General features: G+C 44.0%; 1 protein-coding gene across 3 annotated transcripts in view; it reads left to right on the top strand.

Annotated features, from left to right (window-relative positions):
• The window catches only part of trpm2 (transient receptor potential cation channel, subfamily M, member 2), a 60790-nt gene that overhangs the window by 27148 nt on the left and 16181 nt on the right, over positions 1–17461 (top strand). For all 3 annotated transcript variants that reach the window (XM_034186460.1, XM_034186462.1, XM_034186463.1), the window contains 9 exons: positions 303–677; positions 796–936; positions 1024–1153; positions 1227–1372; positions 5007–5119; positions 12863–12961; positions 13089–13314; positions 13718–13836; positions 13912–14044. In XM_034186460.1, coding sequence (XP_034042351.1) covers positions 303–677; positions 796–936; positions 1024–1153; positions 1227–1372; positions 5007–5119; positions 12863–12961; positions 13089–13314; positions 13718–13836; positions 13912–14044 — 1482 coding nt within the window. The remainder of the gene's footprint in view (positions 1–302; positions 678–795; positions 937–1023; positions 1154–1226; positions 1373–5006; positions 5120–12862; positions 12962–13088; positions 13315–13717; positions 13837–13911; positions 14045–17461) is intronic.

The following is a 17461-nucleotide window of genomic DNA, read 5'->3' as shown; positions in this document are numbered from 1 at the left end:
CAAAAATGAGAGAACAAATTATTAAATCCAGTGATGATTTAACTACCATAGAATGACCTTTCTTGTCATTGTACATACGTACAATGAAATATTGTCCTCTTCATTTAACTCATCCTAATTATAGTTAGACATAATCCAACTATAAGAGCAGTGGAGCAGCCACAGTCTGGTGCACAGGGACCGACCCCAAGATGTAGAGACGCTGCCTTGGTGAGGAGCAGAGAAAAGAGCCGACCCTAAATAAGAATGTTTTTGATTGAATCTTGCACTTTTTGTCTTGATCCTCTGTCACCATCCTTCAGTCCAGTGACCTCCACTGGGCCATGTTCTCAGCCCTGGTTGGCCACAAGCCTCAGTTTGTAAACTTGTTGGTGGAGAACGGAGTGAGTCTCAAGGATTTCCTCCAGGAAGAGGGTATGCTGTGCGAACTCTACAAACAGATGCCCAACTGCCTCTTTCTCCGTAAACTGGCCAAGCGGGTCCAGAGTAGTCAAAGGAACAAGAGGCAAGGGTTCCACATCAGGTCTCATGGTATATCAAGACAAACTCCAAGCATCTCAATGGTTCACGTCTCCAGCGTGGTGCAGCACTTGCTGGGTAGTTTTACTCAGCCTCTCTACCCTCTCATCACCATGAGATATCACATCAACAAGACTCTGGAGGATACATCTATATGTGTGAGTGAGCTCATGATGGCATCTAATACAAAAAAAAACCCCACTCATGATTAAATTATTATATGCTAAAGAATCATTCAAGCTTTACTGACCATGGAAGTCTCCACTCTTCCTTCAGCTCTCAGGTAAAGACCAGGGCGGCGTCCAGGCTCCTCTTCGAGAGGATGGTTCTGACGCTCACATTGATCCAGGCAGAGACCTTTTCCTTTGGGCTGTTGTCCAAAACAATAAAGAACTGGCTGAAATTGCATGGGAGCAGGTGATTCAAGGGCAAACTTTGCTGTAGTAGAGATCTCGGTACAATACAAAGTGTTACTAATAAGTGTTTTCCCCTGGGTGTTGACAGTGTAGGGACTGCATGTCTGCTGCTCTGGCAGCCACTAAAATCCTCAGGAAAATGGCTGACGAGGGAAGTGATGCAGATGAGGCAGCGGCCATGAGACAGCTCTCCAATCACTACGAGAAACATGCCATCGGTAAGCTGTCACAAACCTGATTCATTTTGCTGATGTGGAAAATATCTCCATAGATGTTTTATGTGTATTGTAGGTGTGTTCACTGAGTGCTACAACAATGACCAGCAACGAGCTCTGAAGCTGCTGGTTCGAGCATCTCCTTCTTGGGGAAGGACGACATGCCTGAGGCTGGCACTGGAGGCTGATGATAAAAACTTTGTGGCACACTCTGGCGTTCAGGTAGGCCTTCTTCCCCTTTGTCATTATTTTATAATTTTTACAACCCAGGAGTGTGGAAACATTTTTTTCATCTGTTTATGGGGAATCTTCACAGTGCACACAGTGACTATTTGGAAATGTGTCACTGTAAATGTTACAAATGATATTCAAATTTTCTATTCCAGCAAAACCTACCTGACTAAGTGAAGGATGAATTTTGACTTAAAAGAAAAATTCTGAGTGAACAGCTGAGTATTTGGGATGGCTAGCATACTGGTACAGTTTTGTTTTACGCTTTTTACTCTTTTAATTCATTTATTAGTAATTGGATTGGCTGCGGCCTCAACTTCACCTAAATTCTGGGTCTTTTATTGAAGTTTAGGGCTAGTGGCCAGCGATCACCTTAGTATTTCTCTGTTTTTCTTGTTGTTTAATGCTGGCAAATTATACAGTATTTTTTGTCTTTCTGATGCCTGATTCTGTTTTTTCTCTTTAAGGTGCAGCTCCATCCAGAGATGGGGGTTGTATTCATGTTGGCGACCCTCCTGTCCTGTGCACCAATAGCATTTCTTGTATATTCGTCCGTGAATTGTTCTGTAATTTATGTCTGTAGCATGGCCCAAGCAGAGGGTCACCCCTTTGAGTCTGGTCTGCTTGAGGTTTCTTCCTCAGAGGGAGTTTTTCCTTACCACTGTTGCTCTGGGGGTTGGTAAGGTTAGACCTTACCTGTGTGAAGCGCTTTGAGGCAACTCTGTTGTGATTTGGCGCTATATAAATGAAAATAAATTGAAATTGATTATCCTGCATCAAGATTACATTCCACGCGTTCAAAGATGTCATAGACTCAACCACCAGAAATATATCTGTATGCTGTAAAAGTCTGTGATGAGTTGTGTATCCCTGATGTGTTACTGTGTGACGTGCAGGGAAATGCTAACACTAACCATAACCTGAACTATAACCAAAGATGAAAGTTCCCTCCTGATGCACAAATGAAACAGATTAATCCATGCACTGTCAGAGAGGAATTAAACAGCTGTCAAAAATGCACAGCTGCCAAAAACCCAGGTCTCCCCACCACTCACTCAGTGAAGCAAACTGATTACACAGTGATGGAAAAGGATACTGGTCAAGTTTAAAAAATGTGTCAACTTGGGAGTGATGATTTAGAAAATGACCAGTACTGCAGTCCTCACACACTAAAGTAGTCTTGTATAATAATGTCACAATAGTCTAAGGCAGGTTTCCACAAGGGTGTTAATCTGTGCATGCATGCCTATGTATTCAATTCAGTTCAGTTTATTGTCATCCAACGAATGGAACATGTACAACGAAAAGTATTATGTGCTCCTAAAACAAGTACAATCCTAACAAATAAATATATACAAATGAATAAGCTCAGAAATAAACTTTTTTTTTTTTAAATGACTGAATACATAAGTAAGCATGGTGATGTGTATGTAATATTTTGACAAAGACTTTGTGTATCAATGTGAAACTTTGTACACACAGCCACTTCACTGAGATCTTGTAAAAGTTTGATGCCAGTTATTATGTTTCACCAATTTTGGCCAAAAGGGGCCAGAGTCTCTGTAACCATGTGTTTGTCAAATCTTGAAAAAGCATCCATATATCACAGTGAAACTTGGTATACAAAGTCACCTCCCTAAGACTTCAGAGAAGTTTAACACTGGAGTTGGCACTGAGGGTTGGGGTAAGTATTTCGTTTGTTTTTGATTTCGTGACATGCCAATGAATCAGAATCAGCATGCCTTTATTGTCATTGTATCGTTATAAACCATACAACAAAACTTGATGTGCTCCACACATTCAATCAATCATGCACAGATTCTAAAAAATAATTAATAAATAAATACCCTACATAAATATTGCAGGTAAAGAGAGCATTGCAGATATTACACTTAACATTGGAGAAAAGAAAAAAAAACATCATGTTGTGTATTTGAGTCGATTTAAGGTGCATATTTCTGTAGAGAAAAATCTATGGTCGAGTCTGTTAGTCTGGATTTTGAGTGACCTGTAGCACCTCTCTTACTTTGAACAGCTCTAGCCCAGCCAAAAATGGTTCCACTTTAATATTAGACTCAAAAGGTTTTAGCTAATTTTGTGTCAATGAGTAGCACACTCAATTTAAAGATTTAAAAAATAAATCTTGACGTCCTTAATCTCTCCTTTATTTGGATTTAAAACTGCATCCAGGGTTAGAGAAATCAACCGGTTTGAGGACACGGATCAGTAACTTTTGTCCTATGTCTAGTCTATATTTCCCCCGCTAGACCAATGACTGGTTAAAAATCATGTCGTTCTAGTCATTAAATGTGTTCACCTAGACTGACTATTTTTTTATCTTGCACCTTAAATAACTGAGCCGCTGTTCGCAGATTACAATGACCCGCACTGTGCCACTCAGTCACACCAATGACTTCATGAATGAAGCTCGGTCAACAAAGGAGAATCGTGTAAAAGTATGCAGTGTCCACACGCCACATTCATCTTAAATAAAATGTCTTTAACAGGAGCAGTGCAGAGGAAGAGTAGCAGAGCAGAGCAAGTTCACAGACAGACTTAGCAAGAGTTACCATAGCAAAGCTGCATGCCCATATATGGCACACATAAAAAGTTAAATTAGATCAACTGTTGTATTTTGCTACAAAATCTGAATGTGATGTTAAACTTTAACATGATTTTCTTCAATAATCAAAATTTAGATCATACTAGTCTGAGAAGCAATAGATATATATCGCTTGTTATATTCTTGTTGTTTAATGCTGGCAAATTATACAGTATTTTTTGTCTTTCTGATACCTGATTTTGTTTTTTTTCTCTCTGTTTAAGGTGCAGCTCCATCCAGAGATGGGAGTTGTATTCATGTTATTGACCCTCCTGTCCTGTGCGCCAATAGCATTTCTTGTATATTTGTCCATGAATTGTTCTGTAATTTATGTTTGTAGCATGGCCCAAGCAGAGGGTCACCCCTTTGAGTCTGGTCTATTTGAGGTTTCTTCCTCAGAGGGAGTTTTTCCTTACCACCGTTGCTCTGGGGGTTGGTAAGGTTAGACCTTGCCTGTGTGAAGCACTTTGAGGCAACTCTGTTGTGATTTGGTGCTATATAAATGAAAATAAATTGAAATTGAAATATAATTGTTGCCCCAAAAAAATCAGATATTATAGAGCTTACACAGCTGTGTGGGCTCCATAAGATGAGCACAAGGTCAGAATAAGGTGCACAGTACATTGACATGAAAGCAGAGGATCGTGTAAGCAAATGCTTATTACTTTACATACATTCAACACAAAATGAATATGTTCTATCATGCTATAGATTTACAAATACATTATTGATTGAATACATGCACATGATGACAATGATTAATGCTATGCTGAGGCTTGCCGGCTGAGGCTCTGAGCTTCCAAATATTTGGGACCACTAACTTGGACCAGGAGGACCAGTAACAAACTGGTGCTACTGGTCCTGACCAGTAGGCTCAAAAAATATTTATCTAACCCTGTACATTGGTACCTAGTTCAGGCTTAATCCAGTCATCCACAAACTTTTGTAAGAAAAAAAAAAAAAAAAGCCATCCATGAGTTTATTTTTGACCAGAGACACTGTGCTCATGTTTTGGCCTTCTAGACTCTTCTAACTCAGATCTGGTGCGGCGAACTGTCAGTGGACAATCCTGTGTGGCAAGTGCTGATGTGCATGTTCTTTTTCCCATTGATCTACATGGGATTTCTGTTATTCAGGTAAGTCAGCCAACATCTCTGCTATTAATAAAAAGACTTTGAATAACCAACCTGGTCTCACAGCAAGTCCTGATTCAGCAGCACGAAATATACATTAATCTATTGGTTCATGATATTGTGACGAAAAGCACCTCATTGTCGTCGCGGCAGCACAAATTCATTCTCATTCATTCCCTGATGGCTGCACGAAATTAAAAGTGAAGCTGGGGGGGGGGGGGGGGGGGGGGTTAAGGTTAGGGTTGGGGGTAGGAGTAGGGTTAGTAATAGTGAGTTTAAAAAAAACCCCGTCAGGAAAATTTGACTCATTTCGAATAACAGCATTATTAAAAGGCTCCATTGATAATAAAGGAACGGTGCTTATTGCACTTTAACAGAGGAAACAACATGTAAAATGCAGGTATAACAGTTAGAATAAAAGATGTTTCTAATCCTACTCATTATACATCCATTGTCTCAAGATCACTGGATCAATATTTGTTGTAAGATAAGCACATTTATATATAATCTTTAATAGCATAAATGCACCTGTACTGCAACTGCTTAAGTCATCATTTTGCAGTGTTGTTGATATGCTTGATAGCCACATTGTCTGCACTGTGGAAGGAAATGATGTGCTCCTTAGATTTGATGTCTTGAAGGAGGTGCAGGTCATTGGTACTGTATGAGGAGTCTGATGGGTGCTGTGGAAGAGGAAGCAATAGTGACAATCATAGTAAACCTTTCTGTGTCGTGACATCTGTGTGTCCCAGTGATGGCACTCATGGTGGTGGACAGTCGGGTGTTAAACATTATTTAAAGGCTATAGCAGTCAGAGTGTACTAGTGGCCTGAGCATGCAGGTGTGGGAGCATAAGTGTTGTGTGGGCTGCTGAAGAGGAGGTACTGCTGGCCCACCACCAGAGGGCGCCCTGCCTGAATGGCGGGCTTCAGGCACCAGAGGGCGCAGTACCAGTTCAGGCACCAGAGGGCGCAGTACCATGACCTTGCTGACGTCTTCAGCAAGGATCTGGCACTCACACTGCCCCCGCACCGTCCGTATGATTGTGCCATCGATTTGATCCCGGGTGTCGAGTACCCGTCCAGCAGGCTGTATAACCTCTCACGTCCGGAGCATGAATCAATGGAAACCTACATCCGAGAGTCGTTAGCTGCCGTGTTGATCCGGAACTCCACCTCCCCGGTGGGTGCTGGTTTCTTTTTTGTGGGCAAGAAAGACGGCGGACTCCGTCCATGCGTTGATTACAGAGGGCTGAACGAGATCACGGTTCGCAACCGATACCCGTTACCTCTGTTGGATTCAGTGTTCACGCCCTTGCATGGAGCCCAAATCTTCACAAAACTGGATCTTAGGAATGCGTATCACCTGGTTCGGATCCGGGAGGGAGACGAGTGGAAGAAGGCATTTAACACCCCGTTAGGTCACTTTGAGTACCTGGTCATGCCGATCGGCCTCACCAATGCGCCCGCGACATTCCAAGCTTTGGTTAATGACATCTTGCGGGACTTCCTGCATCGGTTTGTCTTTGTATACCTTGACGATATTCTCATCTTCTCCGCAGATCCTGAGACTCATATGCAGCATGTACGTCAGGTCCTGCAGCGGTTGTTGGAGAACCGGCTGTTTGTGAAGGGCGAGAAGTGCGAGTTCCACCGCACTTCTTTGTCCTTCCTGGGGTTCATAAGCTCCTCCAACTCCGTCGCCCCTGATCCGGCCAAGGTTGCGGAGGTGAGAAATTGGCCCCAACCGACAAGCCGTAGGAAATTGCAGCAGTTCCTAGGCTTTGCAAATTTCTACAGGAGAGTCATAAAGGGCTACAGCCAGCTAGTTAGCCCCCTGACAGCCCTAACCTCCACTAAAGTCCCCTTCACCTGGTCGGATCGGTGCGAAGCCGCGTTTAGGGAGTTGAAACGCCGGTTCTCGATTGCACCAGTTCTGGTGCAGCCCGATCCCAATCGCCAGTTTGTAGTTGAAGTGGATGCCTCTGACTCAGGGATATGAGCCGTGCTGTCCCAGAGTGGGGAGTCCGACAAGGTTCTCCATCCTTGTGCCTATTTTTCCCGCAGGTTGACCCCGACTGAAAGGAACTATGACGTCGGCAATCGGGAACTTCTGGCGGTGAAAGAGGCCCTTGAGGAGTGGAGACACCTGTTGGAGGGAGCTGTGGTGCCATTTACGGTTTTCACGGACCATCGGAACCTGGAATATATCCAGACCGCTAAGCGTCTGAACCCCAGGCAAGCCCGCTGGTCACTGTTCTTCGGGCGTTTTGACTTCCAGATCACATAATGCCCCGGGACCAAGAATCAATGATCCGTCGCCCTGTCCCGGGTGCACGAGGAGGACGTCAAGACCGAACTGTCGGATCCACCGGAAACCATCATCCCCGAGTCCACTGTCGTGGCCACCTTCACCTGGGACGTGGAGAAGACCGTCCGGGAGGCCCTGGCACGGAACCCGGACCCGGGAACTGGCCCGAAAAACAGACTGTACGTCCCATGCCGTCCTAGACTTCTGTCATGGTTCTCAGCGCTCCTGCCACCCAGGGGTGCGAAGAACCGTGTCAGTGGTCCGGCAGCGCTTCTGGTGGGCGTCTATGGAAGCCGACATCCGGGATTATGTCCAGGCCTGTACCACCTGCGCCAGGGGCAAGGCAGATCACCACAGAGTGCAGGGACTCCTCCAGCCGTTACCTGTGCCTCATCACCCCTGGTCCCACATTGGCCTGGACTTCGTCACCGGCCTCCCGCCGTCCCAGGGCATGATTACCATCCTCACGATAGTGGACCGGTTCTCCAAGGCGGCCCACTTCGTGGCCCTCCCGAAGCTCCCGACGGCCCAGGAGACAGCAGACCTCCTGGTCCACCATGTCGTGCGTCTGCATGGGATTCCATCTGACATTGTCTCTGACCGTGGTCCCCAGTTCTCCTCGCAAGTCTGGAGGAGTTTCTGTAGGGAACTGGGGGCCACCGTAAGCCTCTCGTCCGGGTACCATCCCCAGACAAACGGACAGGCAGAGTGGGCGAACCAGGATTTGGAGCAGGCCCTCCGCTGCGTGACCTCTGCGCACCCAACTGCCTGGAGCAACCATCTGGCCTGGATCGAGTACGCTCGCAACAGCCAAGTCTCATCTGCCACCGGCCTCTCCCCGTTTGAGGTGTGTTTGGGGTACCAGCCCCCATTTTTTCCACTCATTGAGGGAGAGGTTGGTGTGCCCTCGGTCCAGGCCCACCTAAGGAGGTGCCGTCGGGTGTGGCGTACTGCCCGCTCTGCCCTGCTTAAAGCCCGGACGAGGGCCAAGGCCCATGCAGATCGCCGGCGTTCCCCGGCCCCTGCATACCAGCCCGGGCAGGAGGTTTGGTTATCCACCAAGGACATCCCCCTTCAAGTGGAGTCCCAGAAACTAAAGGACCGATTCATTGGACCTTACACCATCCTCAAAGTCCTCAGTCCGGCTGCAGTGAAGCTGAAGCTGCCAGCTTCACTGCCGATTCATCCTGTTTTTCATGTTTCCCGCATCAAACCCTACCACACCTCGGAACTCTGCACCCCCGGACCGGCGCTGCCTCCTGCTCGGATCATCGACGGAGAGCCTGCTTGGACCATGCGCAGGCTCCTGGACGTCCATCGGAAGGGCCGGGGGTTCCAGTATCTAGTGGACTGGGAGGGTTACGGACCCGAAGAGTGCTCCTGGGTGAAGAGGAGCTTCATCCTGGACCCGGCCCTCCTGGCCGACTTCTACCAACGCCATCCCGACAAGCCTGGTCGGGCGCCAGGAGGCGCCCGTTGAGGGGGGGGTCCTGTTGTGTGGGCCGCTGAAGAGGAGGTACTGCTGGCCCACCACCAGAGGGCGCCCTGCCTGAATGGCGGGCTTCAGGCACCAGAGGGCACAGTCGCCGCATGAGAACCCCAGGAGCCCGGAGCTGACAGCTGTCATGCATTTACTCCTCATCACCACCATCCATAAAAGCCTGGTAGAGACGTCACATCCCTGCCGAGAAATCATCTTACCCGACAGGTAACCTTCTCAGCCTTTCTCTGTGCTGTACGCACGTATTGGATGCTAAACTGTTTGCAGTCCTAACCTGCTGTAACTGACAGCTTGGAGCTGGTGTGTTGGAAATTTGGAGGAGTCGGCGATTCCGCTCCTAAATTTCTTAGTGTGTCAGTAGGCACTGCACGAACTTGGTTTTCCTGCTACTTGAGAGTGGAGGACGTGTCACTCCACAAAGAACTGTGAGTGTGCTGAACTGTTTGCTGGGTGTGCACACACCCACTTGATCTGTCTGTGCTTCCTGCCAGCAGTACCCGATCCGACAGCTGGAGGCGGTGGCCACCTGGGGACTCAGGATTTGGCGGCTCCTGTGTATTGCAGGTCTCCGCTGGCAGTGGAAATCGTATGGGGCCCGACTCTTCTCTGGACAGGCGTCTCCTATCCTCGAGCCTGCCCACACGTCACCAACTGTTTAATTGACTGTTATCTAAAGTTGTATCTGTATACCGTTGTGCACATTTCACAACATTAAATTATCTTTTGCATTTCCATTGTCTGTTCCTTTACGCCCCCTGTTGTGGGTCCGTGTCACTACACTTTCTCAACAATAAGTTGTAAAAGCAGCATTCCGGTATTCACCCTATTGACGTATCCCGTAATCTCTTGCACGCCAGAGTCGCTGCAGTCAAACAACATAGAGCAGGGGTGGCCAAGTTCGGTCCTCGAGAGCCACCTTCCTGACACTCTTAGTTGTCTCCCTGTTCCAACACACCTGAAACCAATGAAAGGCTCATTAAAAGTCTGCTAACGAGTCTTTCATTGGATTCAGGTGTGATTCAAGTATATATATTCTGAATCCTCATGACATGGGGAACAAACTGGTAGCATTTTTTTTAAAAAGTTGAACTGAAAATTACCCCCAAAATAGCCATTTATGTAAGACCATACAGTGTTGTACCATGTGCGTTAAACTCCCAAACTATAATATGTAGCCCAAAAAACTATATATATTCTGAATCCTCATGACACGGGGAACAGACTGGCACCATTTTTTAAAAGCTGAACTGAAAATTACCCCCAAAATAGCCGGCTGTGGGTATGACCAGGCAGATTTAAATTTCCAGCCCTGTATATGTGTTGGCCATCTCTGTTTATTTAATCCCTTTCTACAGCACACTCAGTACAGCACAGCCACAGCACACTCAGCAAAACAATATGCTTAGGCTGAGGCTGTGGGTATGACCAGGCAGATTCAGATTTCCAGCCCTGTATATGTGTTGACCATCTCTGTTTATTTAATCCCTTCCTTCAGCTACTTTATGTTCTCAACTGTTAAGCACCTGACTGTCCTGTAAAAACAGTGAAATACACCATTACCTCAATTTTGATCCAATGATATTTCCATTTACTGTTACCTAACTTTTGTGTGTAATTTTGTTATAAATTTGATTGCAAAACAAAGTCTGCATGAAGAACATCAAAAGTATTTTCACTTAGTTTGGGGAGTCCACCTCTTATAATTCTCCTGGACAAACTTTACTAATTATATTTATAAGACATCAGCATTACAAAAACAAATGTTGGGCAATTGTTTTGATTAAAATGATTGGCATTTGGCTTATGTCCAGGCAGCGCCGGGTACCCCATAGATTCTTTAAGGGGTCCAGGTCACACCAGTTGGCTGGCCAATCAAGTACAATAACACCATGGTCAGCAAAACAGTTGGTAGTAGTTTTGGCACTGTATGTAGGTGCAAAGTCCTGCTGGAAATAGAAATCAGCATTTCTTATGTGTCTACACCGTTCTACACTCAACAAAAATATAAATGCAACACTTTTGGTTTTGCTCCCATTTTGTACGAGATGAACTCAAAGATCTAAAACTTTTTCCACATACACAATATCACCATTTCCCTCAAATATTGTTCACAAACCAGTCTAAATCTGTGATGGTGAGCACTTCTCCTTTGCTGAGATAATCCATCCCACCTCACAGGTGTGCCATATCAAGATGCTGATTAGACACCATGATTAGTGCACAGGTGTGCCTTAGACTGCCCTCAATAAAAGGCCACTCTGAAAGGTGCAGTTTTATCACACAGCACAATGCCACAGATGTCGCAAGATTTGAGGGAGCGTGCAGTTGGAATGCTGACAGCAGGAATGTCAACCAGAGCTGTTGCTCGTGTATTGAATGTTCATTTCTCTACCATAAGCCATCTGCAAAGGCGTTTCAGAGAATTTGGCAGTACATCCAACCAGCCTCACAACCGCAGACCACGTGTAACCACACCAGCCCAGGACCTCCACATCCAGCATGTTCACCTCCAAGATCGTCTGAGACCAGCCACTCGGACAGCTGCTGAAACAACTGGTTTGCATAACCAAAGAATTACTGCACAAACTGTCAGAAACCGTCTCAGGGAAGCTCATCTGCATGCTCGTCAACCTCATCAGGGTCTCGACCTGACTCCAGTTCGTCGTCGTAACCGACTTGAGTGGGCAAATGCTCACATTCGCTGGCGTTTCCAGCAACTTCGCACAGCCATTGAAGAGGAGTGGACCAACATTCCACAGGCCACAATTGACAACCGGATCAACTCTATACGAAGAAGATGTGTTGCACTGCATGAGGCAAATGGTGGTCACACCAGATACTGACTGGTATCCCCCCCAATAAAACAAAACTGCACCTTTCAGAGTGGCCTTTTATTGTGGAGAGTCTAAGGCACACCTGTGCACTAATCATGGTGTCTAATCAGCATCTTGATATGGCACACCTGTGAGGTGGGATGGATTATCTCAGCAAAGGGGAAGTGCTCATTATGACAGATTTAGACTGGTTTGTGAACAATATTTGAGGGAAATGGCACATTTCAGTGCTGTTACATGTCTACTCCTCATCAGTTTGTCCTGGTACCCAAAATCTGACACCAACCTGGTTAACCCAGGTAAAGTCTGAGACAGTATGGCTTTAGATGTACAGTATATCTCTCGTGCATGTTCTGAGGTAGGATTTGGTAGCCTGTGGACCCTTGCTGGATGCATTCCCTTATGTGGATTTACCCCTGCTCTATTGCTCCAGTGATTGCAATGTTGCCACTACATTATCCAGCTGCCGGCCTGCCAACCAACCAGATATAATGATGGTTGACAAGGAGCAGAAGACCGCAGTAGTTCTAGATGTGACAATCCAAGCCGACAACAACATCAAAGAGAAGCAGCATGAGAAAATCGAGAAGTACCAGGGGCTGAAGGAACATCTGGAGCAGGTGTGTAGGGTAAAGTCCAAAGTGGTTCCAGTGGTAACCCATAAATTGGAAGAGTGGCTCCAGCAGATTCCAGGCACAACATCAGCGGTCTCTGTCCAGAAGAGTGCAGACCTACACTACGCTAAACCTTCAAGCTCCTAGCCCCCTAGTGGAGGATCAGAGCTTGACGAACACAAAGATACGGATGTTTTTGTAGTTGTTCGGCTCATCAGCCATTTCAAAACATTAAATAACTGGCAAACTGTTAAGCAGGGTGAGGGGTTTGCTTTGATCATATCGAGTGTCAAAGAGCATTGGTAATTGTCATTGGTAACGTTTTAAAAACACACACTTGTTTGCGGCAAAATAGTAAACCAGCTCAACTTTGACGTGTCATTAAAAAAAGAAATTAACATAATTTTATATAGCATGTAAATTTGTTGAAAAGGTTTGATGAAAACTATTATGGTTGCTTTATAAATGATAAACAGTTCTTCCCCAGGCGTGATGAGGTCATCCACAAAGAGGCGGAGAAGAATGAGGAGCTGAAAACCTTGGAGACAATGACAGGAAGCACTCTTAGGAAGCATTCTCATAGCTTGTAAGCAGATGGCAGCTTTTTCAAACACTGATAACATGCAAATGTTGTCCAGTTTGTTATGGTGTAATTTTGTGTTGGTCAGGCATCCCACGTGTGGCTTTCTAAACCAGTGACCTTTCATCCTCAGTGACCTCTTCAACAGAAAGCGACTGAATCCTCTGAGCTGCTGGTCCAGGCTGATGGGCCTCTACGGATCACCACAGGTCAAATTCTGCTGGCATATTTTGTCCTATTTTGCCTTCCTTTTCCTGTTTTCTGTGGTCCTAATGGTGGACTTCCAAGCCACACCCTCTGCAGGGGAGGTGCTTCTCTACATCTGGCTCTTCTCTTTGGTGTGTGAGGAGGTCAGACAGGTGAGCGACTACTGGGATACACAGATATAAACATTAAAATCACACTGCCCAAATTTGGCAATAAAAAAACAAGGTATTTCTATAAGCAGGTGTACACATAACGTGCTCATGCATGCTAAAAATAAATGACGCCCAGCATAACACAGAGGGAAGCACTTCTCAGGATGAACATGATGAAGCCAGATAAATGGTACAGTGCTTCCCTATGTGTTTTCTGCTGCACATCATTTATTTTTAGCACCCATGAGCACCATTTATGTGCAAACCTGTCGATAAGCACACATATAGTGTAACCCCTTAAGTCTGTCAATATAGTTGTTTTTCATTTCTCGTGACTAATTAATTAATCGTGGCACTTTTCGTTAAAAATTACAAAATTACAGTTTTCAGTTTTGTCTTTCAGCTGTTTCATGATCCTGATGGCTTTGGGTTACATAAAAAAGCCAAGATGTATATTAACGAGTTATGGAATATACTCGATGTGCTGTCCATCATCCTTTTTATTATAGGGCTCGTGTTTAGGTGAGTTTACATCCTGTTAGAAATACATTTTGGTTGTGGAAGTCCCCCCCCCAGTACCGATATTTTCTCTTTTAGGCTGATGACCAAACTCTTCTATGCGGGCAAAATCATCCTCTGCATCGATTTTGTTGTCTTCTGCCTCCGTGTGATGGCAATCTTCACTATCAGCCGGACTCTAGGCCCCAAAATCATCATCCTCAGAAGAATGGTGAGTGAATGTGCAATATTTAAATATAAATTTGACTCGATGTAGAAAAGTATAAAGTTAGAACACCTTAAATCATATAAAAACAGTCTCCTGTCTTACTAGACCTTCAATTGGTCTCTGCAGGTCATATGTGCTTTTTGTGATTATCTAAATTAAAACATGTTTTAGGCATATCAGTCAAACATGTTAGACCAAACTAAAGGCCTTTTTGCTCCCTTCTAGTGTTCTGACGTTTTGCAGGATTATGGGTTCACATTAGCCTGTTGCCCGTGGGAATCCACGGGCTCTATATTGGGTGGTGTTTATAAAATAGGGTGGTTCAAGGGTGGTAATAAATTATGCAAAGTTTCCATAATGAGTTGGAATGGTGTGTGAGTCCAGAATGTTTTTACAACCTCAGGCCTCAGTTTTTAGAAGAATAATCAACCCTTTTATTTCCTGTTAAATATGTAATTGTTTTTAGTGATAATTTACTGTCTTTATGTATTCATAAATTGTTTAGGTTCTTGTTATTATATACACTAAAAAAGAAAAGAAAATACTTGAACCAACTTAATTACATTGTGTCAACTGCCAACACCTGAATGAATTAAGTTCTTTGAAATTTAGTTAATAAATTAGATTAACGCATGTTAATCTAACTTATTTACTTATTATCATGTTATCTAACTTATATCTTTATTTTCAAAGAACATATTTCATTTATGTATTACAAATTGAAACTATTCAATTAAGTTGGTTCTTTTTTCAGTGTATTATTATTATTATTATTATTATCAGTATTATTATTTTATTTTATTATTACTTCTATTTTGACATTTGATTTTTATATTGATCACAATGGAAAAAAGTGTTTTCACTTTCTTGTGGCATCCATGTATTTGTAACGTATATACAATTATATTATGTACTTACATTGAACTTACTAAATAAAATCACGCACGCATGCTTTTAATATCAAGATAATTTATCGCCCCCTGCTGGAATGACGTGTGAGTCCAGAATGTAATTAGCAACGTCCATTGTTCAGTGTTGTTATCTAATATCCATAGTTTCTCCAAAAATATGAGTCCTGTCAACGTTCCTTTTTGGTGCCATTCATCTTTGGCCCAAAAAACATACAAGCATACCAAACAGCAAATGTCAGCACTGCCCAGTTTGTCAGTGATCAAACTTATTTGCACATACACATGCATGCACAGCTTTTTGTCTTTTCTGCATTCTGCTGCAAGTGGGTGCTTTTATTTTTACACAAACATCAAACGCAGTACAGATTTCACTCACGGTAATGGCAGAGGTGGGGACAGATAACCAAAAAAATGAACTTTGGTAACAGATAACTGAAAAGTTATCTTTTATAAACCTAAACCGATAAACCACCCAAAAATGTATTGGAAGTCATTGATAACCGATAAATTCCAATATTGTGTCCGGTATACTTGCAACTACTAACAAGCTGATTTTGAGTTTTAACACCATGATCGCTTCTGGAAGCATCAAAGGTGACGACAGACCCAAATAATGAGTCAGCACTTCTGTCTTTGACTGTCCTGCTCCCTACTGGAAGCTCCTGTTTACTACATGGCTTCCAGCACAGAAGCAAATTGAATAATTAATTAATATAAAATGAATACTGATGGAATAACTCCATTAATGTCAATTCTGTCATTTGTACAAAGTTAAAATACAACATACAGTGGTCCCTCGCTATAATGCGGTTCACCTTTCGCAGCCTTGCAGATTTTTTTAGTGCAATTTTGCATACTTCTTCTTCTTTTTTTTAACAGCGCATTGTGTTCTGCGTCCTTATCAGGCGGGCCGGTCGCGGCACCGGTTGGCATCACCGCGATTGCTTTCACTGCCTCCGATGCCCTTACTGAGTCTGTGGGCTCAGTAAGCGCCGCAGCGGGCCACTCACACCACCCTGTCTGCTGTGTGGAGCTGCGGACAAGTCTGGCAACAGGTCCAGAAACTACACTCGCTGTTTTGATGCGGAGCGCTCCGCCACCCCACAAGGATAGACTTAATGCGGAAAAATCCGTATCGCCCGCTGCATGGTCTTGATAACCGCAGCCGCAGAGCTCCGTGGCCATGACTTGGATTCTTTGCGGGTCCTGCATCCGTACCCCTGGAGGCAGTGAGTGAAGGGAGAGCACGCACATTGTGTTCTGCGTGTGTCTGTTTATAATCTTCTCCCCCAGAAGAAAAAAGAGAGTGTTTACACAGGAGAGAAAAGTGAGAAAATGTTAATGCCTGTTTGAGAAAAGTGTATAAAGTGTGTAGTGAGGGGTTTTACAGCCTTAAAACATGTATAATAATTGTAAAAAAATAACGCTGACTACTTCGCTGATTTCGCCTATTGCGGGTTATTTTTAGAATGTAATTCCCGCGATAAACGAGGGTCCACTGTATATCTTTTAATGTTGAATAATGCAGTAATTCTGAAGTTTTGTAACAAACACAGACAGATCGCAAAGGATAAAATGTGCCTCCGCTAACATTGATTGGTTGACTCATTCATTCTATGTAAACCAACACGTTAATGTGAGGTGTGTCGTGTGTTGGTGTTTACAGATAAATGTGCTTTTGTAAAATATTAATTTTTTTTATTTATAAAAAAAAGGCATTTAAATAAAAAAAGAAGAAAAAAAAAAGCCAAGTTGTAATTAGATAACCGTCTGATATAACCAGTGTCAAAAATAAATAGAACATTGCCATGATCTACTGGTGCCAGATGTTCAGTACTTAAGCTGGGTTTACACTGTGCACATTTTGGCCCTTTTTTAGCTGATTTTTCATTTGTGCGAGAATTTTTTTGGATCGCACAGAGTTTCAGGTTAATTGCACGTCCTGCATTGTTTAGTATACATGGAGTAACGAGCTGAGTTTAACATCTCACGACCACCTCCTGATTGGCAATCGTATGGTCAGATGAAAATCAAACCTGTTTGATATTCTGGTCGGCTGTCGGGAGGGTATCCCGCTGCTGAAGCGCTACAAGCGTCCAACCTCTTGCACTGTGCCTGTGCAAACACCGCAGACCTGTCTTATAAAGTTGTTTTTTTTTTAACTTTGATGTCTCCCATCGAGAGTTTTTGTAAAAAATAAGAAATGTAAATTCAATTTGAAAAAAAAAGCTTCTGTTTACATTTTGCTTCTGGAAACACGATTCCAACGTACAATGTGTGTGAGAACATAAATCGTGTGCTCTGAACTTTTACACTGTGCGGTTGTGTCGTACAGTTTCAGCTGGAACCGAGTACAGTGATTGAAAATATCAGCCCAGCTTCAGGGCGAATACTGCCATGAACACTACTGGCCAGTAGATGGCAGTAGAGACCGTGAAAAGTTCCAAAACAAAATCCCAGATGATCCGTGTCTGCTACATTTAAGATGCATGGAATTTAATAAATGCAA

The sequence above is a fragment of the Thalassophryne amazonica genome, chromosome 14, assembly GCF_902500255.1.
Source record: "Thalassophryne amazonica chromosome 14, fThaAma1.1, whole genome shotgun sequence".
In the NCBI taxonomy this organism is placed as follows: Eukaryota; Metazoa; Chordata; class Actinopteri; order Batrachoidiformes; family Batrachoididae; genus Thalassophryne; species Thalassophryne amazonica.
Note: the sequence above shows the minus strand (reverse complement) of the source record. Positions and strands in the feature narration are given on the sequence as shown.